Source organism: Lepisosteus oculatus, chromosome 8 (assembly GCF_040954835.1).
Source record: "Lepisosteus oculatus isolate fLepOcu1 chromosome 8, fLepOcu1.hap2, whole genome shotgun sequence".
In the NCBI taxonomy this organism is placed as follows: Eukaryota; Metazoa; Chordata; class Actinopteri; order Semionotiformes; family Lepisosteidae; genus Lepisosteus; species Lepisosteus oculatus.
Genome location: NC_090703.1, coordinates 20817516 through 20843721, shown reverse-complemented (window position 1 = coordinate 20843721; position 26206 = coordinate 20817516). Strand labels below are relative to the sequence as shown.

The 26206-nt window shown below is 39.9% G+C and overlaps 1 protein-coding gene and 1 long non-coding RNA gene across 3 annotated transcripts in view; one reads left to right on the top strand and one right to left on the bottom strand.

The window, feature by feature from the left end:
- Positions 1-16897, bottom strand: part of LOC102695785 (calpain-3) — a 47984-nt gene extending 31087 nt beyond the window's left edge. Inside the window, exons 1-2 of one of the 2 annotated variants that reach the window (XM_015350967.2) lie at positions 16224-16897; positions 3474-3543 (exon numbers count right to left, since the gene is read on the bottom strand). In XM_015350967.2, the coding sequence (XP_015206453.2) occupies positions 3474-3543; positions 16224-16505 (352 nt within the window). In that variant the 5' untranslated portion in view covers positions 16506-16897. The remainder of the gene's footprint in view (positions 1-3473; positions 3544-16223) is intronic. The other variant, XM_015350970.2, reaches the window with a different exon arrangement.
- A 5825-nt stretch (positions 16898-22722) lies between these two features.
- Positions 22723-24755, top strand: LOC107077823 (uncharacterized). Its single transcript, XR_001478810.2, has 3 exons — positions 22723-22966; positions 23103-23639; positions 24675-24755. It is a non-coding gene; the product is annotated as an uncharacterized lncRNA (long non-coding RNA).
- Positions 24756-26206: the final 1451 nt, after the last annotated feature.

The following is a 26206-nucleotide window of genomic DNA, read 5'->3' as shown; positions in this document are numbered from 1 at the left end:
AGGTAAGCTGTTGGGATTTAATCTTCCATAAAGGACTGAGACAAATCTCCAATTGCAATGGCAACATCCAAGGGCAAGTCTGAGTCTGGGATTCTCCCAGCAGTGTCTCACAGTTGGCAGAGAGCCCCCAGGGGAACTGGCAGGGCTCTCTCTCAGCTTTCTGGAAAACAGTATCTCCTGTTGCTGGCCAGGTGCCTGCAGGCTTGCAGTGACCCCATTAAGACATGCACTGGTCCATCTTTCCTAACTGCATGGTGAGGAGCTGTGGAGCTCGCTGTGTGTGACACAGGCTCTGTAGGTGGCAGTACCAGAAGATTGTGTCTTATTATCTCCCGGATATGTGCAGGAAGAGTCACCAGAGAACAACTGGCAATACCGAGATTTTTTTTAAATAATAATTCACAATATTGGATAAAGTAATATCTAATGTGATATTATACTCAGGTAGATTTAGTTTGTAATATAGAAGTAAACTCTTTTCATTTTTTTAAAAGCTAAAATCATTTTCAGGCGTCAAGTTATTTTCCTGCCAGATTCATTATCAGACGAGCAGTAACCAAGCTTGTTTCGTCTTGATCCACACAGACACAATGCTTTGAAATCCCAACACATCCCACAAACAATCAGACCATGAGAAATCTTTTCATTAATTAAAAGTCTGAGTGATGTTAGCAGAAAAGTACTCAATTATTTACTGTGTTCTTCCTCACATGTAAAAACGTCAGAATAGAATACCACACTAATCTCTTAATTAAGAAATTAAGAAAAGCTTAATTAGATGCTGACATTTCCTGTTGAATACTAATTAAGATTGATTTATTTGAGTATGTACTGTATTTCAAAGCTGTGTAATTTTAAAGAATAACTCTCTTTGAGCGCTATATATTCATTTAAAAAAATGACTTCACAGAAACTATTCAGAAATATAATAACACAGCCATAGAAATCTGATCTTTCTATATTACTCTTTTGCCATCTACGGCTTTTTAATTTTTAAAAGACTGCCAGATGTTTCTCATTGGTCTCATTGGCTTTTGCAACTTGCAGCACACTAAATGTAAAGAGCAGGGGAACGGCTAGATCATCAGTTTAGTGGTGAATGCAATAGGTGAACACAAGTTGTTGACCGTTATAATTAGCATCACACCCCGACAGTGGGGCCTAGGTCCAAGAGGAGGGGCGGCCTGTCTCGGGAGATTACTGCCTGCTCTGCTGATGGCTGCAGTTTCAATTGTGCCCAGGAACGTGCCAGGGTCTGTCACCCCCGTTGGAACAATGCCGGATCAGGGATAGCGGCCTGCGACTTAGTCTGCCCCTTTGTTCTTTTCTCAGGGGTGGAACAATGAGAATTGCTGCCAGTGAGATTCCCTTCCAGCAGAGTAACCACAACCCAGTCAGGCCTCAGAGGCCTCTGATAAGGTGTGCTCCAGCCCTGCTGTTCCCTGGGTCACTCATCTTTCCAGCAACACTTTTTATCCAACTCCCTAGGCACGGGCTGATGGCCAAATGGAGTTTTAGAGACTGCAGGTCCTAGTATAATCAGGATCCAGTTATAAAAGAACATGCAGTCATCAATTGATGGCAATAGTGAAAAAAATACAATTCAACACCCATGTTTAAATCATACATCATAGCTGCTCAAAGTCTTGGGAACTTTGTAATATTTCATCATTCATGAAAGATGCAATAAAAACACACAGCTAGAAATTCCAAAGTGGGTGGATTTACAAGAATGAGAGATTATTAAACATATTCTTGTCTGGTAATTATGCATTATCATCATTATGCACATGAATAAAGAACTGGGTAAGGTGTATAGAAAGCAGGGTGCTGATAAAGGCATTTACTGTACCTTGACCTGGAGAGCCGTTAGCAGTTACAACAGTATCACATGGTGGTTTGCATCTTCAGGTTTGAAGAAAAAAGGGGAGATGCAAATTTATACAGTATATTGCCCTAGTTGAACTTCACTTGTAATACTGTGGCCAGTTTCCATCACTAAAACTCTTAGAGTAGTAATATGGCTGCTCTAGATACAGTATGCAGGAGTGCAACCAGACTAGGCAATTCACATCACAGGACCTACACAGACACACCTGTGAACACACTTACACCAGGTCTAATTTTACACAAGCCTATTAACCTACCATCATGACTCTGGCTTGTGGGAGGCGAACATGGGGAGAACATACAAACTCCATGTAGATAGCAGCCCAGGAACTGAACCCAGGGCTGAGAGGTGACAATATCTACCAATGCGCCACTGTGCCACCCACAAAAAGGATCCAGAGATCCTTTAAATTTAAATTAAGTCTAGTAGCATTCAGGACAGACATTGTAAGACATTTCTTTATAGAGAGAATTTTGAGTCTCAACTAATGACATTGTTGAGGCTAATAGTATGGAGTCTTTTCAGATTGCACTGAGAAGATAGATAGATAAGAACAAGAATACCCTTCTCTCATCTGTAACCTTTCCTATGCCCTCAGGTTCTGTAGTTCAGTGTTAACAAAATGCAGCTCCATTACTGATGTGTTCTGGCTTGCTATGAGGAGCAATGAAATCTAGAATAGTGTGCTGAACTGAACATACTTAAAAAAGGATGATGAAAATTCCTGCATTACGATCCCAGCTGTTTCCTCCCATATAGGTCTGAGAGCCTTTCCACCTGCTCTTGCAAGTGCAAAGACAAGCTGACTTGAATAAGACATTGTGCCTCTAGAGAGGTCACATGATGAGGCAAGCTGAAGCACTAGTAATGCCAACGAATCAAACAGGCTGTCACAGTGCACCATGGGAAAGCACCAAGACATTGGTACTAGCATTATGAACTCTGTGCTCAAGCAAACCAATCAATGTGGCCCCCAGAAAAAGCAAAAGCTGATTCTGTCTCTAAAAATGAATCATGCCGGTTGGCGTCGAAGTCCTCCTGTGGTAGGCAGAGGCACCGGCGTGAGATCAGCGTAGGAGGCGGAAAGGGTTTCTTAACTGCGCTCATTAGAGCGGGTGTAACAAAAGTTAGCTCTGTGCTCGGATAGGAAAATAAAAATATGCGCTTGAAAATGCATTTGGATTTTAAGGGCGCTTCTTCACTGTGGCGCGGAGGGGAGAGGTGCCTGGGCTCCGGGGGTCAGCTCGCGAACCTCCGTGCAGCCGCGTGAAGAGCTTTTGCACCTGAGCCTTCACGGCTGTGGGAGAGGAGGGGGGGATTTGACGGTGAGCTAACGGCTTTTTTAGGAAAGCAATTTCAATCCGCTGTTCTATATGTGCTATTAGTATTCTAAGTTGAAACGCAAAAAACAGATGTAAAACCAAGGATTATTTGGGACGCAATCATGTAACTTGCAGTAGCTGAACAACTTGGTACTGAACCACAGTCACTGCAGTGACTGAACTGAACTTACAACAGGAGAGAGTGCTATTTTACATTTCGGAAATATTCTGAAAATAAAAAAGTGAACAAAATCTATTACCCAGATCGCCCTGACAGATGTCAGTCCTGTTGGCTCCTCCAACGATGAATTGAGGATTCTCACAGATCTCCTGTTTGAGAAACAGACGCAGTTATAAGCCTTGCGGTATGCCCATTGATTAGAAACACAAATACTAAAGAAAAAGGAATATGAGAGACTTCAAAATTCTTTCACCCGTGCAACAATATTCCAGCAGCTTTGCAAAATTCAACTTGTATTTTCAATTTGCCTCCTCCCCGATCCATTTCCTTAGGCATCACAGTATGTCCACTGCAGTAAAGGCACAGTGCCAAGTTAAACTGCAAATCCCAGGCTCCTGTGTCATATCTGAATTCCTGTGTCACATGAAGGGCCTCTTGGGTTAAATACATTTGTTGACACCTGTGCTTTTTTTAAGCACTGAATACAATTGTTAGCAAATAGCTTATTTGGTTTGGTTTTGCATTCATACTGTACCTAATTTTTATAAAGAGAGTCTTTTGCAGGCAGAATTGGAATGCAGACACGTGACATAAATTGCCCAGCGACAGACTGGAGTTCTGTCTGGGGTGTAGTCCTGCTCTAAACCCTGTGCTTCCTGGATAGATGCCAGGTTACCACGGCCCTTAACTGGAAAAAGCAGCTTTCTGATAACAGTCAAACGGACAACATCAATTATGTCCTTGAACCATTCTCTGCTTTTGGAACGCTGATTTAGTTTCTTTTTTAAAGTTGGAATTTCTGTTTCATGCTTTCCCAATTCACAAGTGACAGTTTTTTTCTATTTCTCTTGACTGACTCCTGCAAAGTGTGCATCAGCACAGGGGCAACAAGGAATGCTCTGTCTGCTCTAGTGTGTTTGTCCATCAGAGCTGTTTTCTGTTTCACATGCTTCAGCTCTGCAGGGCCTAACTGAAGAGATTTCATCAGTCAGAGGACCGACGCATCTCTCACTGACACTCACAGGTGCTCTTCCTCAGGAGTCACTGCTGGACAGCAAGACAAGGAGTCAAGCTCACCCAGCCCTGGCTTATTGTGCTCAGATTATAGGGGTCAACCAGTGCTGAGCCCACTTCTAAAAGAGCTCTGGTAAAACACAAGTACTGTACTATACCTGAGAAGTTAAAAAAATACAGTTAATACCTACAAGACTGCAGATTTCAGAAATTAATGGTGTTTGTATGATACAAAGTTTATTTTTTAACAAAAAGAGCACAGACAGTACATATAAGATTAACTTATTTTAAAGTGAACATCAGGGCTCAAGTTGCCAGGACAGAAAACCAGCAAAGTGGTTTACAGCTCCAGAAGGGCAAGGAGGAACTTTCTGCTTTTCAGATTGTTTTTAGTTTTAAAGTATTATCTCAGGAAGAGACATGTGATAGAGATGACATTCTAAAGTGAAGCAGTTCCTTGAAATGAAACCACATAAACAGAACCTCCCAACACCCCTTGAAAATCTAGCATGATTACCACTTAATGACCAGGAAAAAGAAGAATATTCTGGATCTTATCTCAGCAGGTAAACCTGACGGAAACATTCTATCTTTGTTTTTGAAGAGCCTGCAAGATTGGAGGGCAAGTGAACCTCAGTTGCTCCTAGACTGCAGTGCAAAGAGTTTGATTGAAACTGGTCTACAGAAACACTGGAACCATCTGGCACTCCTACTGTCAAGATGCAGTCCCTAGACTGCAACCAGAGGGTAGATAAGAGACTGACCACTTAAGATCAAACAGCAAGTTATGTTAACAGTAATTACCAAAACAATTGCAGACAGATCCACTCCATTGTTTCCAGGAAAGAACTTTTTGTGGGTGAAAAAGCTCAAGACTATATTGACTAGTTCACCCCTGTATTTTTAGTTTTGAAGAACATTTCCCTTAAAATAAACGTGTAAGATGAAATTTGAAAAAAGACAAAAGCTATTCACATTTCCAGTGATATGGGCTGTCTCTTTTTGGTATCTTAAACATTTTAAGTGCTGTAATAGAGCAGTTACGAGCTTATAATCAGCAGCATACATAGAGGGGCAAATGTAAGTAAAAATAGCACTGTACAGCTAACATAACCATAAACTGTGCTCTGCTGTGCAGCTCCTCAAACCCCTAGAATACTCTATATACAGTATTTGTAACTGATAAGAAAGCACCAAGTCAGATTTTGACCTGCCTGGATTGTTTTCCTGTGCTCTTGTTGAACCAATGGAAAAAGTAAAAAATAAACCTTTTTTCCAAATGTTGTGTTGTTTTGCCAAAGTAAAGTGAAAAAAATACAGTACATTAAAACATTCAGCAAAAGCTATGGGGCTGAAAATGTTGTGAGGTAGAGCAGGAAAGCAATTTTCTTTACTAGAAAGGTGGTAACCCTCGTCAGATACAATAGAAACAGAGTAGGCCTACGTGTATTGGATATCATTCTAAGGCAAAACAATTCTTTGATCCAAAACCACATAACATTTTAAAACAAGCCACTTGGAAAAGGTAACTCAGTCTTAATCACAGCATCAGAAATGAACAGCAACAATTAAAGGCAGGATGAAGAACCACATGGCCTTTGCAAATTTAAAACAAATAATCATGCAGTGGTTAGTGTTGCAGACCAGGTTTCAGTTCCAAACCTAGGGTCTACATCCGTCTGTGTGGAGTTTGTGTATTCTCCTCATGTTTGAGTGGGTTTCCTCCAGGTGCTCCGGTTTCCTCCCACAGTGCAACAACACACTGGGCGGTTAATTGGCTTCTGGTACAACTGGCTCTGGTGAGTGTGCCCTGTGATTGACTGGCATCCTACCCAGGACGTTCCCTTCCTTGTGCCCATTGCCAGGATAGGTTCTGACTCCCTCATGGCTATGTGTTGGTATAAAGCGATTGGAAAACGGGTGGATGGATACAGGAGAAGAAATAACCATTTAGTACTAGGAACTAAGATTTTGGGGTGCCTTGCCAAGAGTCTAGCTACTGTGTGACCTTGCTTTTATTAGCATTTCCTCTACATGTGACATGGCTCAGGCAAGCAAATTCAGCATGTGGAGGTGGCATGATTGATGTTAGCTCTGTATAATCTTAGTTAAAAGAAAGTTTGATTTTTACTCATTTAATCATCTGAATTGGAAATGTACAGTACTGTTTACAAAATTAAGCTGCCTTGTTCATTTTTGTTGAATGTAGTGACTGTACAGTAGTGACTGGCTTCTTGATTCAAAATCCTCAGTAAGACACCTCTTTAAAGCATCACAGCTTATTAGTTACAGTTTATCAGTTTGCTCCAAGCACCCACAACTCTTTTTAGAAAGCTTTAAATAATTTTCTTAAACTTAATTTTTGTCCTTCAGCCCTCATATGAGTAAAAGTTTAAAGTTGTGATATTGGGCTACGTGATTAATCCCTTTCAGGATTTCCAATATCTCAAGTCAAATCTTCATGGAGTCTTTCTTATAAACAACTGAAAATAATCTGATTTTTTACCTAATCTTTGAATGCAAAGAATGAAAAAAGCAGTTCTTCACTGGGAGGTTTCTTACAATCTTGGAATATACTTGCATAGTGGTGCTGCAAGAGACGGCAAGACTTGAAGATTAATTTAAACACAATGATAAATCTTTAACATCAATAAAAAAGAAATCACATATTTTGCTGGTCTATTGTGCAATTAAAATCAAAATTCAAGAACTGATGTGACACTTTTTAATACATGCCCTATAAATGACCTCGCTGGGACAGAAATGCCTCACCCATACTGTATATAAAAAATGAAGAAGGATATGACTCTCTCCAGTCTGCTTTGCTGCATTTAAAGAGCCAAGCAGTTTGCAGATGAACAAGAATTGAAATTAAATTCACAGTTACTTGGTGTCTTAGATTTTTCATCTCGGTTGGTATCTTGAGATTTCAAACAGGAAGCCAGATGTGACTTATCCACCTGGCAAAAAGTCCAGATTCTTTAAAGGTTGCCAGAAAATTCTTAAGAAATAAAGGCCAAAAATTACAGCACAGAATGTGCTCTGGTGCAAAAAATATTTACAGAAGAAAAAGACAAAACATTCAAATAAAGTAATGAACTGCAACTTCTCCAAGGGATTCCCTACTAGCAGTTTTAATTATAAGGCCTACAATCAGTGAGGCTGTGTAATTACACTCCACTAAGACATGTCTAGTCTGCTGCACCATGACTGCGAGGTTAAACACCCTAAACCCCACACCCAGCTCCTCTTGATGGACAGCTAGTCAGTCAAATCACAGGACAGTCAGGGTCTTTACCCCCACACTATCAAACTATTAAACTCCCAGCCTCTCTCACCTACGATCTGAACCTCACAGTACCTTCTTTCTTCTTTCTTCAAAAACTGAAACATACATTGAAATCTACCTCTACCTCACAAGTCAAGAAGCTCACTCCTCAGAATTTTTCTATCCTTTTATTCATTCTGCGGATGTATGAATTTTGCACATCTGATGTTGTTTTGCACATTACCTGTTACATGTTGTTGTTTTGCACATTGCTTGTTGTTGTTTTGCACACTGCCTTTTGTGTGGGTCTTTCTTTTCTTATACAATTGTATTGTTGTTTTTTGTACTACTTATTGTCTGAGAGCTAGCTAAATAGCATTTAGCTATTCCATATACCTGTATATGAGTACAATGACAATAAACTTGAACTTGAACTTGTCTGTAACTCAACACAAAATGGTTGAACAAACAGGCAAAGACAACACTGTGGATCCACAACATTTAAAAATAAAAAACAATCAGTAGCACTGCTTGGGTGGCCATTAACATCCTGATTACGAAACTCCAGTCTATCATCTTGTCAGACGGGCTAATAGGATCGAACAGAAAATTGCATTGTACGGAACACACAGTGATTCTGCCGATTTTCTATAGATGGCCAAAACCATACTGTCCTTTTCTCTTTTTTTTTTCAAATAAGATCACAGTTGTTGGTAAAAGCAGACAATAAGTGCACAACATCACAGGATTTCATTTTTTTGCTTTTATTTGCTTTGTCACTTGTTTTTTTAACAAAAGCTGACTCCAAACTATTGAGGTACAATTATCTGTAGCAAATCCGAGCACATCTGCCTTTAATAATAATACTTATTGCTTACACTTATATAGCGATTTTCTGGACACTCCACTCAAAGTGCTTTACAGGTAATGGGGACTCCACCAATGTGCAGCATCCACCTGGATGATGCAACAGCAGCCACACATCAGCAATCAGTGGGGAGGAGAACAGAGTGATTAAGCCAATTCATAGATGGGGATTATTAGGAGGCCATAATTGGTAAGGGCCAATGGGAAATTTTGGCCAGGACGCCAGGGTTACACCCCTACTTTTTTCGAGAAACTCCCTTGGATTTTTAATGACCACAGAGAGTCAGGACCTCGGTTTTACATCTCATCCGAAGGACAGCGCCTGTTTACAGTATAGTGTCCCCGTCACTATACTGGGGCATTAGGACCCACATGGACCACAGGGTGAGCACCCCCTGCTGGCCCCACTAACATCTCTTCCAGCAGCAACCTTAGTTTTTCCCAGGAGGTCTCCCATCCAGGTACTGATCAGGCTCACACCTGCTTAGCTTCAGTGAGCTGCCAGTTGTGAGCTGCAGGGTGATATGGCTACTGGCACAAAAATTAAAATCAAGAGTCTGAATTTTGTCCAGACTGGATACGATGAATAATCCCACTAAAACATATTCTTACACTGACATGAATGTGATGATGCTGACTATCCAGCTGGCAACATAGGGTGGCACTGAACATTCTGAAGGGCACCTCTCTGCATGGCTAGCCAGTCCCAACAACAGCTGTGCTGGTCCTCAAGTTAACATGCAAGAGCAGCAGCTCACGTCTTATGATCTCCCAGTTTAGCAACAGACTGCAATGACAAGCCATGGCTGCCTAGCAATTGGCAACGCTGAATTAAAGTCTTTAAAGGGGAAGACCTATCAGTAATTATAGGAAAGCAGACTTTTATTACTGAAACTGTCAATTCTGTTTGTGCTGCATTGCATCCATTCCTGTCTTTAACATGATGCTCAAAACAAGACACATGAGGAATGGTATCCATTGCTGTTAAGGTAAAGGCAGATCTTCAAAAAATATAACATATAATGTACTGTATAGTATAGGTGATTTATATTAATCACAGATAAACAGGAACAAAATAATTAAAACAAAAAGTATCCCAAGATCAAATATCCACCTGCTCTTATATTTACCAGACACAAATGGCAAGAACTTTTTACCTATGAATTAAGGCGATATGCATCACCCAATGATTACCACAGGTCTCTCAAACTCTCATAGCTTCAGAAAGACAATGTCAAGACCCTAAGCGCTTTGTCTTTACACCTGTTCAACAAGATTAATTATCTGTATACAGTATACATACAGTAGCTCTTCAGAATATAATTTCGTTCTAGACCACGAAAGTCCTAATCCATTTCCCCTGCTGCTTGCTCTACTGAAGCTGCCAGCAATCAAAATTTTCCGAAAAGCAGTAAACTGTTTGAACTTGTTTGAAAAATGTTTTCTAAATATTTTCATGTTGTTAATTAGCTCATGACTAGTGTGAGGTCAGAGGTTGATTGTTTTCTCTTCTCTGATTCTGTAGTGATCGTTCACTGTAGCATGGACCTAAATCGAACTAAAACAATATACTGTATTTATATTTCACAAAACAAAATTGAAATTATTAACAATTCTTAGCTCATAAAGAAAATGAGCAAAGGGCAAAATTATTTTTAAAAATTGGTTTATGTCTTACATGAAGGATGTTTGAATCTGTAAACAGGAAACAATTGTGATCACTGGTTTTTGAATGCAGTGAAGTTTAAACAAGTAGTTGCTTAATCAGTTGTCTATAAGACTAGTGCAACGTTTTGAAGGCTAGGAATGATTTTAGGGCTGGAATAGTGACTGTTCTGATTCGCTTCTTGGTATTTGTCAGAGACATAACTCTCCCAGACAACTTCCATGATTGTCATAGTTCTTTGTCATTTTCTTTGTTCTAAGTCTTTGTTATTCTGCTCCCTCTGCCGTCAAGGTTTTCTTGGATTCATGGTATGATCTAATGTAAGGAATCATTTATGGAGCCTCTGCAAAATGAGGAACTTGCCCTCCTTGACACAGAGATCAGAAAGGCTTGATATACTCTGCTACCAAGCTCAAGCTGATAGTGTACAATAATGGGAAACACATGCCCTGTAGACATGGGCACTACAGCGAGCCACCTAACCCTTTCCAGTCTGCTCTCCATTGAAAATGCTTGTTTGTGTCACACTGCTTTACCAATTTGTGAAAAGTCATCCACTCCTCACCTGTAGTTTCACTAGCAGTTAATACTCACTGAGAGTTTTTTTTGCCCCGCAAAAGGATAATCAGTTGCCGGATGGGAGCAAACTTTGTGTTAGAAAGTCTTTCCTAAATCATTCTAGAGCAGAGGTTGCATCAAAATTTGTGTTGCATGTCTGCAACATATACCATATCAATATTGTTTCTCCAGATTACATCCTTGCATAATAATAGACATTTTTCAGAAAGAAGGATGCATCCACCACCAACTATAAAGGTGGAGCAGTGTTTAAGGTTCTAAGCCCTGGTGAGACACTGCTTTTATACTCTTGAGCAAGGTTCTTTACCTAAAGTGTTTTAGCTAAATGCATAGCTGTATAAACAGATGAAAATATAAATCAGTTTGGATAAAAGCTTAGTGCTACAGTACAGAATGACTTATGATGGTGTCTACAAGCCTTATGTCATGATCACACAGGTTCTAAATAGTGAGCCATTGTGGACTTCCATTTCAAAATAATTCAGGAGTCCTAATACTGAATGTTTACTGGGGGGAACTGTGCCTAGTTTCACTTCAGTTTAAACCTCTGAGTTCTCTGAGTTTGAGTTGGCTTGGGGAAAAAAAAACACTCAATTTCTGTAGCCCAGTGGGGAAGAGACGATTCCTGTGCTTTGCTACAGTAGTTTGAGGTCCATCTATGTGATTCAAACCTAATTACGTGCAGTGTCCATCATGCTTGGCTTTGCTGGGTGACCTGGCATGTGTAGTTCAGAGTCAGGATGCCCCTTTGTTGACTGCAGCTGGACCTTTGGCCAGTTAGCCACAGCGCCACAACTTCCCTGCCTGCCTGTCTGTGAAGGAAGATGGCAGGAAGAGCTACCACAAGAAACAGGATGCTAATGTGCCTTCCTGGAACAAGCTGAAACTTGAGATTTATTTAATCTAAACAATATAACATGAGTGGGATCTTCATGACAGAGTTTTTCACAACAAGAAGTTATTAATGTATCAAGGTATGTTTTCTTAAAATTTCTAAGTAAATGGCCTTGAAAATGTTGTATTTTTTAAGTTTGGTTGCAGCTGAAGATGTTTTTCTCAAATTTAATGTGTGACAATGTGTTCGTATGAGAACTGTATATGTAAAGCATAAAAAGACTTCTATAATGCACATGAAATGTTAATGACTTTCATCAAACAGAAGCTGCTCACACAGCATGAAAATATTACATAATATTTTCTTCTCTACTTTGAAACACATGAAGAATCAATTTAAGTTTCTAATCATTGTAATGGCATCAGAAATGGACTTAACTTACTTTCTCGTATTTTCAGTTATCGTTTTGAATGTTTATTTTTTTTTGGTAATTCATTCATGTCAGTGTAAGAATATGTTTTATTGGCGGTTGTATACCAGTGGTTAATTACAGTAATATTAAACATGCAGGACTGGAAAAACGTATTATTACAACCACAGTATATAATTATAACAATAATAATTAATGCATTTCAAGGAAAAGGCTGCTGTAAGATGCTCATTATAAAAAACAGTTGCTTATAAGGTAAAAGGTCAATTAATGGTTGGAGTAATAATAAGCTCTGTGAATCAAGTCATGTTGCATTTCATGTTGCACAGGGACTGTTTAGCTATACGACTGCACTTCATGAATCAAAAATTCCTCTTGCCAGCTGGAGACAAGCTTATAAAAGAGAAATGTCTAATTTACTAGCAGCTCAAAGACAAACTATATACAACCACAGCCTTCAAACAGCACTACAGATATATTTGCATCAACCCTGCAGAAAAGCATGTTTATTTCTTCTCTTTCGGAAACCCTTGTTAAAGTCCCAGGAGAAGCATTTTCCCTTCACTGCTCTCATTCTGTGCCTTGCAGACCTTGACTTTCCCTCGCTACACAGCAAGGTTCCTTAGATTGATGGAACTGCACTGTCCCTCTCCCCTCACAACAGGTTTCCTCAAGAGCATCACTCCAGAACTGTAAGGTCCTACCTTGGGCCTCTTCCAGATGATGTTCTTGACCTTATTGGACTTGTGCCCGAGCTCTTTGTAGCCCAGGGACTCCACAGTGGCTGGGAAGCAGTCATCCTCGAACAGCACCTTCTTCCTCAAGCTCTCCTGTTTCAGGAGGGAGAAGTCCTGGCCCGAGAAGCGCAGAGGCTTGCTGAGAGAGCCTTCACCATCCTTCCTCTCCCTCTCGCGGATTAGACGGTCGCAGAAATAACCCGATGGCGTGTAGGGCATGATCTCACCTTTTTTTTTTCAAAACTGGCTTTTGCCACTTCCACTATACATTAACAAGCCTAAAAACCCTGGCATAAATCCAAACAGCTAATCTCTGATTGGCCACAGTTCAATGATGTCATCTGCTTGCCATAATGGACACGCGCATACAAAAAAGTCTTCCTGCTGTTGCATTGTCATTGGCTTGGGGACAATAGTTTTGGGACCCCCTTTCCCCAGTCAGCAACGGCTGCTATACTGTTACCAGCATCAATGTTGAGACACACAATAGCAGTTAAACATCAGGTTTGGTGGGTTAAAGAACTGTGTGAGGATTACCCTACCTCAGCAGAAGGCATTCATGGCCTTTAAACCTGTCCTCAATGGAGTTCTCTGTTGAGCAGTCGCTGTACAACTATAAGAGCTAATCCTATGGAGAAAAACTCTCTTTTACTGCAACAGGGCTGTGAGTTCAGCCATGCTTTTGTTTTGGAGAATTGAACACAGATGCAGGCATGCTGCACAAATATGTAATCAAGTTGGCATGTGGCATAGATTTTGACAGAGTTCCGCATGATGTGAAAAAAAAAAACCAAAATAACAAAAAAGGTAATGAGGGAACAAACTTTAATTCTATGGGGAAAAAAGCATATTAAAAAATCTTGAGTGAATTTCATACTTCTAATATAACACTAATAATAAGATCACATTTGCTGTAATTTTCTCTCTTCCTTAGCTCAGAGATCTTTATCATTTGTATAACTCCCTTTCACCCTTTAAATTCTGAGTGCCTGGCACAAAACTGCAAGATGCCTGAAAGAGTGGAATGCAAACTATGTCTATTGCAATCTTATTGGAATAAACAGAAGTTAAATTATTTTAATTTAATGTTATTGTAAAGTGCTTCAGTCAGGATTGAGAGTTTCAAACCAAAATAAACAAACACTAATGAAGAAAATATCCCAAAATGATCACCGGAGTCTGGAAAACACTGTGGACAAAACTGCTTCTGCTGTAGTCATACCTTCCATCTTTACATACTGTACATGTGGGCAGTGAATAAGCATCAAGAGGGCAGTTTAATATGATCAAATGCTCTGTTTTCACTTGATACTCCACACTACTGTATATCTCAACAATAGAAGCTGTTTCATAGAAGGTGGAAAGTGTATTCATACTACAGTAGGTTCATTGCAAGTAAACCTGATTAGGGTTGCCTGGTTTGAAACAACGCATCAATGTGCTAGTTCATCACATTCACTTTAGCTCAGCTGTACCGAGTTCATTTCTAAATATGGAACAAGTAATAGATTTATTCCATGCTGAAAAGAGTAAGAAAGAAAACACAACATTTCGGCCGTGGAGCCTTCTTCAGGTGTCAAGCTGACGCAGCTACCCAACTGAATTTCTAAATATGGTTGCTAATGACACCCATGATTCCTGGACACTTTGAGACTGAACAGGATTTCAAATTTGCCCTGAAACCTAACCAAATTAAAGTGTAAATGGATCCATTATCTTTTACTTTTCATAGTAAATTTATTTGACATGAACGTTTTGCAATTATCTTAATAGTTGTGACTACTTTTGAATAAAATATATTCTACGAACAGATTCATCTGTAAAAGAAACTGCACATCTGATTACATAATAAACAGGAAGAGGCAAATTAGGACACCAGCATAGGCAATTAAAAGGCATTTTTAAATAAGAATGTCTGCATTTGATAGGTAGATTAAAGTTTAATTTAATTTTTTAAATGACGACTTAGTTTTTACTTAGTAAAACGTTTTTTTTTATGTCGCAATTCTGAGATACTTAGTCGGAATTCTGAGATACCATAGCGCGTTTTGTTGTTTACTCTCTGGCTTCCATAGATACAGTATCAGAGTACCTCATTTAGTTTACATTCAATGTTAGTCTGGTTCGGCTGGATTTATACTGTATGGCGATCGTCCTTTGTTCCTTCCTCAAATGGACCTAACAGTACGAAAATACGAAAGGATACGAAAAAGCTCTTGAATGAACTCTTAAAACCGCATTCCATTTGGACGGACAAAACTTTAAAGCAGTGGCGGGTAAACGTGTTCGGAAAATGAAAATGTTTCAGTGAAGCTCTGGACAGTGAAACGCGTAGCCGGGCAAGTTTTGTAGGAAACATTAGGAGTCCGAGTACCTAATTACAATCTGCATACCCCAGAAAGTCCCGAAACAGTATCCTACTGACAGGAGCCAAAGTTGGTTGTCAATATCTAAAAAATAATATTTATTGTAAAGAACAATGCAATTAAGTTAATTTACACAACACAGCAATTCTAGTGTGCGCAGCTGCCAAAATGCAAGACGCATTTCTGCAGCCTAAACTTCAAATTTGAGCATTTTAAACACATTCCTGATGACAGTACTCTGTACTCAACTATCCTAACAGGGATAGTGTATGCAAGACTACACCTACCGCTGAAAGCAACATAATATATCGTAGTCAAACCGACACAATCTCCTCTCATTTGTAACCTTTCTTACGAACATATCCGATTTTCGTACCTGTGTGAATTCACAAAAGGTCGGCAAAAAACTCAATATATTAAAGCAGTAAATGCATTTTGTGATGCCAGCCAGCTTTACAATCACTCCTTACAATATCACTGATTAAAAACAGGAATAGACACCATAACGTTTTTTCAGAGGAATAATATAAAACATCTGTTAAAAGTACGAAAGACAGGTTGTGATGTTCAGGTTCCTAACACAGAACCTTGCTAGCAGGTGCGCCCCCTTGTGGAAATCAGCCGCTAAGGATGGAATCACAGAATTTTCATAACGGCTGTTTGCGACCCAATTGAGGTTAACCTTTCCCCAGCATTTAGTCGATGACTTCTAGCTTGATCTTTTCGTTACATAAATACGTTTGGTGTTTCCAATGTATTATGTATCACATGCATTTGTATTATTATACCAAAATGTAGAAAGTGACAACAAATGTTTTCCTGTCTTCCTATCCATTCTACTGATGTCTGCAAGGAGCAATATCAAGAACAGCTGATTGTCTTGCAGTGGAATGGGAGATTTCCAACGCAGCTGGCGTTTGATTACTCCTGACATGACTGATACAGCCTTCTCATGTTTATTTAAAAATTCTGTTGCAAAAGTTGTGTATGCTTTGTTATAACTAAACAGTTATCTTATTTATGGTTTTCTGTTCAGACTCTGCAGAGTGGATGAGCTGTATACTCACAGGTGGACGTTTCCATTCAAATTTAATGGGGTATGTCCCACTGTAGAACAAAGAGGAGTCATCTGCTTTGAAAGTGGGGTCCTCAAAGAGCACCTTCTTTTTCACGTACTTGTCACGCAGCTCATAGAAGCTCTTGAGCCTCTTGGCATCGATGATAGTGTGGTTTCGGTTCAAGATGGCCGAGTATATCCCACCAGGTGTCCCCGAAGGGCAGGCACTCTTCTGAGGCATTGGCGAGGCTGTCGTCCTGGTTGCCACGGTAACAGGTGTTTTTGTCGCCATTTTTCCTTCTTAACAAACTCCACAAAACTGGCAGCTTGTGTGAAGTCCACAGCAGAGTTGTGAAAGAAAAAAGAGCAAGTACGTATACCGTATATATTTAAAACTGATAATGGCTTCAACTGCTAAGGAGAAATCTGTCTGTCAGAAAGTTCCACTCAAGCCAGGCTGAAAAATTAAAATTTCATTTTATTCTTTCGTGTCTGTTCCCTCCACCCCCACCTTATAAATTGACAGTCCCAAGCTCTGCACTTGCAGACCTCTCTTTTACGCATGACCGACACAACTTTTTCTCAATCTTTTCCCTTAACTTCCCCTTCTTTCTGCTGGCTTCCAGTTTCTTCAGACACACACGCCCATGCAGGCTCTCGAAAAAACGCACACACACACAAACCCTCACCACTTCCCTAGCAATCTCTACCAATTGGGAGCTCTAAAAATAAACTTTTAAAAAGGACGGAGGTGTCTACTTTCAAACACTCATCTCCAGGAGAGCTCTCTCCACTCCAGTCAGCTTGGCTGGAGAGAGGCACAGAAAGAATCTGGAGCATCTGTGGCTGTTATAACATGTAGCAAACAGTCTTCTTGACTGATTGCTGGGGATAAAGTTTACATTATCTCTAGCTTAAATCAAATTTGATAATCTAACAGTTTTGACAAGTCAAGCACTCCCTTGAACTGGGGAAGCAAGATGATGTAGCATATGGTATTACACTTGGTACAATATACAGACTGTAATTTTACTATACAGCACTGTATATGGTGCTGTTTAGAAGAAGAATGCAACTCACTTTAATGAAGATTTACTAGTACCCAGTGAATGATTTGTTTGCTACTTGCTGCATATTCTTATGCTTGTTGAAATAGAGTAGGCCTCCCTTTTCTTTTTGATATGCTTGTACATAAATTCACTCAAGGACTTCTCAGATATTCCACTTCATGGCAAAATTATTTTATTGTAGTACTGGAGGGGTAACAGATCTAAGACAAGCCATAGCCATCCTCTAGGGATAATTTGCTAGGTGCTAGGTGGTAATGGACTGTATTGGCACATTTTTTGCAGAAATTGAGGATGCCGTGGTTAAAGGAGTGCAATGTATGATTGGCACCACAAGTTCTAGACTCTAGAATCTAGAGCATAGACAGCACTTAACTGAAAAGCACTGACCCAATATAACATAATGCAGCACGCAAGTGAGTAAAGTTCGTAGGACAGAAGAACACCAGGATACTGAATTTCCCAGAACTGGGATACTGAGTGCGTGACCAATGCAAGACGTACATGGGTCATGAAGCTCATAGAAACACAGAAAATACACCAACTGAGGCAACACCAAGGTGCACCAATGCATGAACTGCATGCCATACATTCTCAACAGAGTTGCAGGGAGTACTTTCAATTGCTGGGTGCACCCAGACATGGAGTGCACAGACATACAGTATGAAGCAGCTGCTGAATGCTTTAGCTGTGAGATGTGACAGCTCTCTGAATGCATGGCATAGTGGAGTTTAACAGCAAGGGGAGGAGTGCACAGCACAGTGCAGTATCACTATCTGCAGGAATCATACAAAATGATGAAAAGCAACATTGCATCCTTTTTGCATTTCACCCTGCTAAGTAGAAAGAAAGTGTGTAACTACATCTTCCTGTGCTGATTAGATGAACATGTTTAATAAAAAAAACGTATTCAGAGCTCTCAGCTCAGCTGTTGTGCTGCTGTTCTCTGTCCTACAGGGGGCAAGAGAATACAAGAAATGGTAAATTCCCAACATAGGACCTTGCACAAAAACCCTTTACCAAAAACAACATTTTAAACTGAATAAACTAATAATAATAAACTAATAAACTGAATCTATATTAATGGTTCATATATTCTCGTTGTTGTTCATATATTCTATACTTGTTGTGTAGACTTATTTTAGACAGGGCACTACCCTGATTCCCCTTAAGGAGAGTGTGAATGTTTCCATGACAGGAATTAGCCATGTGGAATATATATGTGCCAAAAGTATTCAGACATCCAGAAAGCTGAGGTTTTGCTGAGACTCACTGTTTTTCAGTCTCAGGTGTGCTGTTAGTCATGCTGTTTTTTACTATCTGGGCACACTATAACAGGGTGCCAGTCGGGTTGGTGACTAGGTTTGGGATGGATAAAGAAAGCACTGCCTCACTTACTGTAAATGGGGGAGAGAAAGAGACAAGGAAGAAGTAAATGTTTATTCCATGCTGAAAAGAGCAGAAAAGAAACACAATGTTTTCGGCTGTGAGGAGCCTTCTTTGGGAGATGTATAGAATGCTGCTGGGGAGCTCAATAAATAAAAGATGCTTGGGGTCTGGATTCCATACAACACCGAAGACATGTTTAACAGTGCATTTGTTTTCTTAAGTTGTAAGCTGTATATTTTTTTTGCAAAGAGAAAAGTACAATATACTGTGGCCAGCAGAGAGGTTGTGAAAAACCCACTGGAGCAGGATATATGAATGCCCTTTCTGTGAATGCTGGCAAACACACTTGTGTTTTTACGATAGACTATTTAAACAAGTTTAAGACGTCTGCAATTAAGCCAGCATTCACCTCTCAGTCAGAGATCAGCTGGATGAGTCACTTCCTGAACAGAGCCCTAAACAGGCAGGGGCAGCTCCAGTCCCTCTAGATGTTGATGCTCTCTTCATGTACACCACTGAAGAGCATGGCTCTGGCCATCATCCTGCTCCTGATTCCTCTAGGTACAAACCTTATAATCAGGGCGTCACTCAACAAGAAGATCGTCCATGTTTAATTTAAAAATGATGTCTTGTTTTTTTATTTTTCTGTTGCTTTGAAATGGGTGCAAAAAACATACAGCTGCAAACTTTCATATCTTGTAATTTCTTTTGAGAGGAATCTAATGCACAGTGTATTTCAAAAAGCTTTTAGCAGCATGTTTGGCTTTCAAGACATAGGAAAATGCATCTTAATGGCTGGAAAAGAGAAATCATTTCATATTTCACAAGTGCTGTTTTCAGTAGGACCTTTTAGACTGGGCTAACTGCATAATAAGTATGGGATTCTCTGATATTCTCAAGGTTCTGACATTTATTGACTGTCTTGTTTCTCCCTTCAGCTCTAGCAGTTGACCAGTCTCCCAATGTCATGATTGAAGAAGAACACAATGTGACTCTGTACTGCTCTCAGAAAGGCACCAGCTACAGTGGAATGTACTGGTACCGCCAGCTGCCTGGACAACATCTGGAGCTCATAGTATATTACTATTATGACACGGAATCAATGGAAAAAAAATTTGAAGGAAGGTTCTCTTCAGAGCGGAAAGATTCATCTTTGTACCTGACTGTGCGGGAACTGAAGTCTGCTGACAGTGCTGTGTACTTCTGTGCAAAGCAGGAGGCACAGTGAGCTGGCTGCACGTGAAGACCAGACAAAAACAGATCTATGTTAGTATCACTGTTTTGTTGCACCTGCAACACCAGCTACAAAGTTATTTCTTACTCCAAATGAGAGGGAAACCACATGTAATTTTATTGTTATCAGCATTAAAAGAAATTAACTGTAATCATGATGTATTTCCTTCCCTCAAGCCAGGTGCTGCATGGCAGTTTTGAAAATTAATGTTTCTGACTGATGCCAATCAGTGATGTTGCTGTAGCTCAATATACAGTAGCAACACTTTGTGAATATTTTTTGATACTAGCTGTTATTTCCCTCCCCAATTGCAACAGATCTTCAAAAGACTTTTTGAAGAAATTTTATTTGTGGAGTCTTTGACATGTCTTCTGGGTATTTGTAATTGATTCCCCGACTATTTGATTTACTGGGCGGAATGGTCTTCCTCTATTTTGTAACTTCTTTTACTGTCGGTTTTTGCAGTTTCTGATACAGTGACTGTATTATCACTTAAATATCCTGCTAACCTAATGACTTCCTCATTCCTTGACATACTAGCTGTGTCACTTCCTGTACAGAGCTCCTACCGATCAGAAAGAAGACACCTGTTGACTCTGAAGGTGCTCATTGTCTGTGTCAGTAGAATAAGCCTCTGGACTTCATAGGAGAGATGAGATATCCTCTGGCTTCTCTTCTTCTCTTACACATTATAACAAGTAAACTTGCTGACTTTTATTTGTTTCTGAATTTTTAAGAAAAAGTAACACAATTCTTTTGTGAAGCAAGCAATCTCCTAAAATAGTAAAAACTATTTTAAATGACAAATATTGGAACACAGTTATTGTTGAGAAGAAATCTGTGTTCTTAAATGGACTGTTTAAATGGTTTTCTATCTTAGAATATAAGTACTAGTTCTTTAAATTTTTGCAAGGGAAGCAATATCAGGGAGTTTTTATTTCTCTTCTCACATTAGCTCTTTTATTCTCTTTCAGCTGGTTGTGGTCAAGAACTCCATGTCTCCCAGACCCCACTCATTCTCTGGAACAATACAGGAGAGTCAGTATCGATGCACTGTGAACACCAGGGGGGTATTAGCTACAATGCTATGTACTGGTTCCGTCAGCTCCCAGGAGAGAGAATTCAGCTCATAGTCTATTCTGTTGTTGGTATTGACCCTGACTTTGGAGAACTCAGTACAAAGAAATATGACGTTAAAAAGACTGAAGCTCAAAAAGGATCTTTCACAGTGAAGAATCTGGAACCAGGAGACAGCGTCACATACTTCTGTGCAGCTGGCAAACACAGTGATGCAGAGCTGCTGCACAACTTGTCAAAAACTCCTTCTCCCATACTTAAGTCTGTACTGTTTGCTGTCAAGAGTACAGTAACTCATCTTGATCTGTAGGGGAGGCTACAACACAAGGAATAGTGAAAAACCCAAACACTGAGTGGTACAAACTTGCTCAAATCTTTTAAACAGTTAAAATCTTTCCTTGTGGGGTGTGTCCCATACAAAATATGTCTTTGGCAGTAATGATAATTGTTCAATTCTTACATTGCAGAGCCAAAGAAAGGACTGTAGTCCAAAATAAAAATATTTTGCTGTGGAAACATCGGCTCCTTTAACCTACAAAATCACAGTTAAGTTATAGGTGGAGACATGAATATGATTATAATCTGTGCAGTGGCCATCCTTGTGATTGACACACAAGGCTTTGTTAGACAGCATCTTGTGGTGTTACAGTAAGTGTTAACTTCAAACATTTCAGTTACACTGTGGTTGTCATAGGTATCGCAGAGGAGGTGAGTTCTGGCCTCCTGTCAGATGTGGCTCTGCTAAACTTCTTTTCTTGTGCATTCTTGGGGATTTCACATGAACATTCTCCACCTCACTCCTGGATGTGGACTCATTGTTGTTCCTGATCAGCCCGATACTTGTGGTGCCATCTGCAAACTTAATAATGCGGCTGCTGCTGTAAGTGGCTGTTCAGTCTTAGGTGAACAAGGAGTACAACCTAGGACTGAGGAAGCAGCCTTGGGGAGCTCCAGTGTTTAGGCTCACTGTAAAGGAGATATTGTTGCCAATTTTCACCACCTGAGGTCTGCCCATCAGGAAATCCAGTATCCAGTTGCAGATAGAGTTGCATAAGCCCAGATTCCTGAGTTTTGGGACCAGCTTGGTGGGTACAATTGTGTTAAAGGCTGAGCTGTAATCTATAAACAGCAAACAGCATCTGGTCTAGCGCAGTATGTATTGCTAGAGATATGGCATCATCAAATGACCTATTCAGGAGGTAAGCAAACGGAAGTTAGTCAAGGGAGTCTGGGATAGTGCAATTCATACAGGATAGTACAAGGCTTTCCAAGCACTTCATGACCACTGAAGTGAGTGCCGCTGGGCAGTAATTGACAAATCATTCAAATTGTTCTTGTGCCATAGTAGATGTTTTTCAACTCGAACTATCTGCTGAGAACATCCTCAGACCAAGGATCAGACTCAGCTATCTGACAGTTGCATGGGAATGTTATAGTTGCAGAACCTTGTCCAAGCTCTATAGTTAAGGCTCATATCTCTTTCCTTTTCCCGCTCAAAAGAAGAAAATACATTTTCTTTTTTTACAACTCCAACCACTGCTTTTCAAGGAGAGTAATTACCCCCAAGAGATCCCGTTGCTGATCTTCTGCCTACAAGAAGCGGTATTTGCCAGAGTTAGCGATCGCCACAGGTCCATTTGGCAACATGTGGACAGGAAACCTATTACACTCTTAATGGAATTTTATTTTTGTTTTATGTTTTGCAGTATACCACCTTTACATTCTAGTGTTGGAATAAAAGATTACAAAAACATCATAACATGTCAGTAAGTAACAGGGTATTTTCTGACAGAATACAGAAGGAAACCAAAAAGTGGTGAGAAAAAACTGTTGTCTACTGGCTGCTCTGTCATTTCCTGTCTCCCTCCCACTCAGAGTCCACAGTCTAGATCAGGGCTACTGTGCTGCTCTTCTCTCTCCATCACTGAGGAGTCAAGATGCTCAAAGTTTTCATTTGGGTCACTGTCTTACTGCACTGGCTCACAGGTACTATATGTATAAATCTCCCTGAATCTGAGTTTTGAATAAATGATAATATACTGTGTATTAACACATTTTCACCATCTCTTTCCTTTGCTTATGTGCTGCTATAACTTGGGTTGTTTGTTCTCTCTGTCCACAGGTCTGGCAGACTGTAACAGTGTTTACCAGGATCCTCCTGCTCTGTTCATTACAAAACTCAATAAAACTGCTAAGCTCAGCTGCAGCCACAATATAAAAAGCTATGAACGCATGTACTGGTACCTGCAAAATGCAAAAGGAGCTTTTAAATACCTTGGATATCTTAATCTGAACAACCCTTATCCTGAAGATGAGTTTAAAGACAAAATCACCTTAACGGGAGATGGAAGAAACAAAGGCGTTTTAGAGATTTCCTCAATAACAGCTGCTGACAGCGGTGTATATTTCTGTGCAGCTAGTACACACAGTGCTGCAGATCATCCCTTTTCTTTACAAAAACCCTTCTGAGCCACCCCCTCACCAGCGACATCAGTAGAACACATCAGCTCTCCACCAGCCTCAAAGCATTTTGTGAGACTTCAGAAAGTGTAACACTAATAGCTGTTCTTGCAACATTGATATTTTGCAAGAGTGAAAAAGATCGCATTGCTTAAATTTCTCCTACTGTATCTGTCACTAAACAACTGCACAACTTACAGTAAGTACAACTTTAAAAGCTGCCCGTAAAATGGACCCTTTAATACAGTGTGATAATCCTGCCTCATACTTTTGGCATTTGATCAAGAAATAATTTACTGCAATGGCTTCGATTGCTTTTTAACCCACATGCCCAAGTACAATCTGTATGGGAACTCAGAATGGGATAAAGACTGCCAAGAAAACGTTGTGAGAGCCTCTCAGAGAAGCAAAAGCTTTATTATGCTAGTCAGGACCCTCTTAACACCTAGGGACTGTGAAAATGACCTGGGGGACCCCACTAAAAATGTCAAGGTAGCCACCATGATGAAACATTTAAAGTAAAAAAATATTTTCTCAGTACGGGTGTTATTTTTAGATTATGAAGCTGGAGCCACAACATTATGTCATGTAAAATATTTCTGAGCTGATGGAAGGTGTTGCAGAGTTACAGTATAGCACTGAGTTGAAAACTCCATGACATTATGAGTCCCAGTTGTAATGACGTAAAAAAAGACCTATCCTGCAGGGAGTGATAGAACACAAGATATAAAAAAAATGTATTTCATTTTCTAAATGTACCTGTAGACCTTTATTTATGGTTCTTGGAACTTTTAATTTGATGCCTAGAGTATCTCTGACCATGTCATTTCCTGCATGGAGTTCCTGCTAATCATAATACAACCAGTGGCAGACTCTGTAAACTTTCTTTTGTGTCAGTGGACTGGGAGCAGGAGAGATGAGATTGTTTCTGAATTTGTTTCTTCTCTTACACATTTTAACAAGTAAGCCTATGTTTGTATTTTGATCCAATCTAATACTGTATAACTGCAACCTTGTTATACGTAGAAGAGTCTAAAACATTTATTTAATTTCAATATTTTGGACAAATTTAATCTTAATGAATATATAAAACTAATTTGTGATATCTAAATAAACTTACAGTACATTTGATGTGCACTATATGTAGTTCTGATAATGCTTAATAAGGAAATTCAATGCATAACATAAGGCTACAGGACTCCTTTAGAGTTAATCTCCATTGTTATTGTTTTAGCAGGTCACTGTGAGGTGAGTAAAGTTTTGCAGACCCCAATCCTCTGGAGAAAGCCAGGGGGGTCTGCAGAGATGCACTGTGAACACAAGCTGGACATCAACTACAATGCTATGTACTGGTTCCGTCAGCTTCCTGGAGAGAGAATTCAGCTCATTGTCTACTCTGTTGTTGGTGGTGACCCTGACTTTGGAGAGTTCAGTAAAGAGAAATATGAAGTCCATAAAACTATTGCTCAAAATGGATCTTTCACAGTGAAGAAGCTGGAGGTAGGAGACGGCGCCACATATTTCTGTGCAGCTGGCAAACACAGTGATGCAGAGCTCGTGCACAGCTTGTCAAAAACTCCTCCTTGTCTTCCCTACTGCATTTTACTGCAATAGGGGGAGCTACAACACAAGAAATAGTGAATACTTGAGCAGCATCAATATAATACAAAATGTCCAGAGAATAACAAAATCCTGTTATTACCTAAAAGAAACAGGGCAGTTAAAGTAAAGTAAAATAATTTCTTCCAAAACTGTTAACACCTAGATGTTGTACTATAATATCTTGATTTACAAATGTTGATGTCTACATTTAGATGTTTTTCTTAGCACCATGAACCTGTCAGTAAAGTAATAGAAATGCAACATTAAGTACTAATGAAACTGGACAGTTTTACATCATTCCCCTTTCTATTCCGCCAGTTCTGTTGCTGTTCATTACCTCACAGATCACTATGCTGCATCACTTCCTGAACAGAGCCTGCAACAGGCTGCAGCAGCTGCTGTCCCTCTAGATGTTGATGAGAACTTCTCTCCTCTCCTCTGAGGAATATGTCTCTCACTGCTCTTCTCCTGCTGATCCCTTTAGGTACAGCTGTTCCGATCGATGTGACTACCAACTCCACAAAGAGCTCTGCTCCTGTCCATCTGACCGCCTTTCCATTTCGAATCGTTGGAACTAAAGTTTTTCTTCCAGGGGACAGTGAAATGCTGGTTGATACTGTAACTGCAATGCTAAAATATTTCCAAATACCATTTGTGGATTGTCCAGAAGTTTATTTTTTCTGCTGGACTAATTCTATGTACAGTAGGAAGGAAAGTGCTACTTTCAAGTCATGATCTGAAACTGTGTTTTGCCTTTTCAGCTCTAGCAGTTGACCAGTCTCCCAATGTCATGGTTGAAGAAGGACACAATGTGACTCTGTACTGCTCTCAGAAAGGCACCAGCTACAGGGGAATGTACTGGTACCGCCAGCTGCCTGGACAACATCTGGAGCTCATAGTATATTACTATTATGACACGGAATCAATGGAAAAAAAAATTGAAGGAAGGTTCTCTTCAGAGCGGAAAGATTCATCTTTGTACCTGACTGTGCGGGAACTGAAGTCTGCTGACAGTGCTGTGTACTTCTGTGCAAAGCAGGAGGCACAGTGAGCTGGCTGCATGTGGAGCCCAGACAAAAACAGATCAATGCCAAACTGTATTTTTGCACATGTAGCACCATCCACAGAGTTATTTTTAACATTTCAAATTCCAACACCACATGT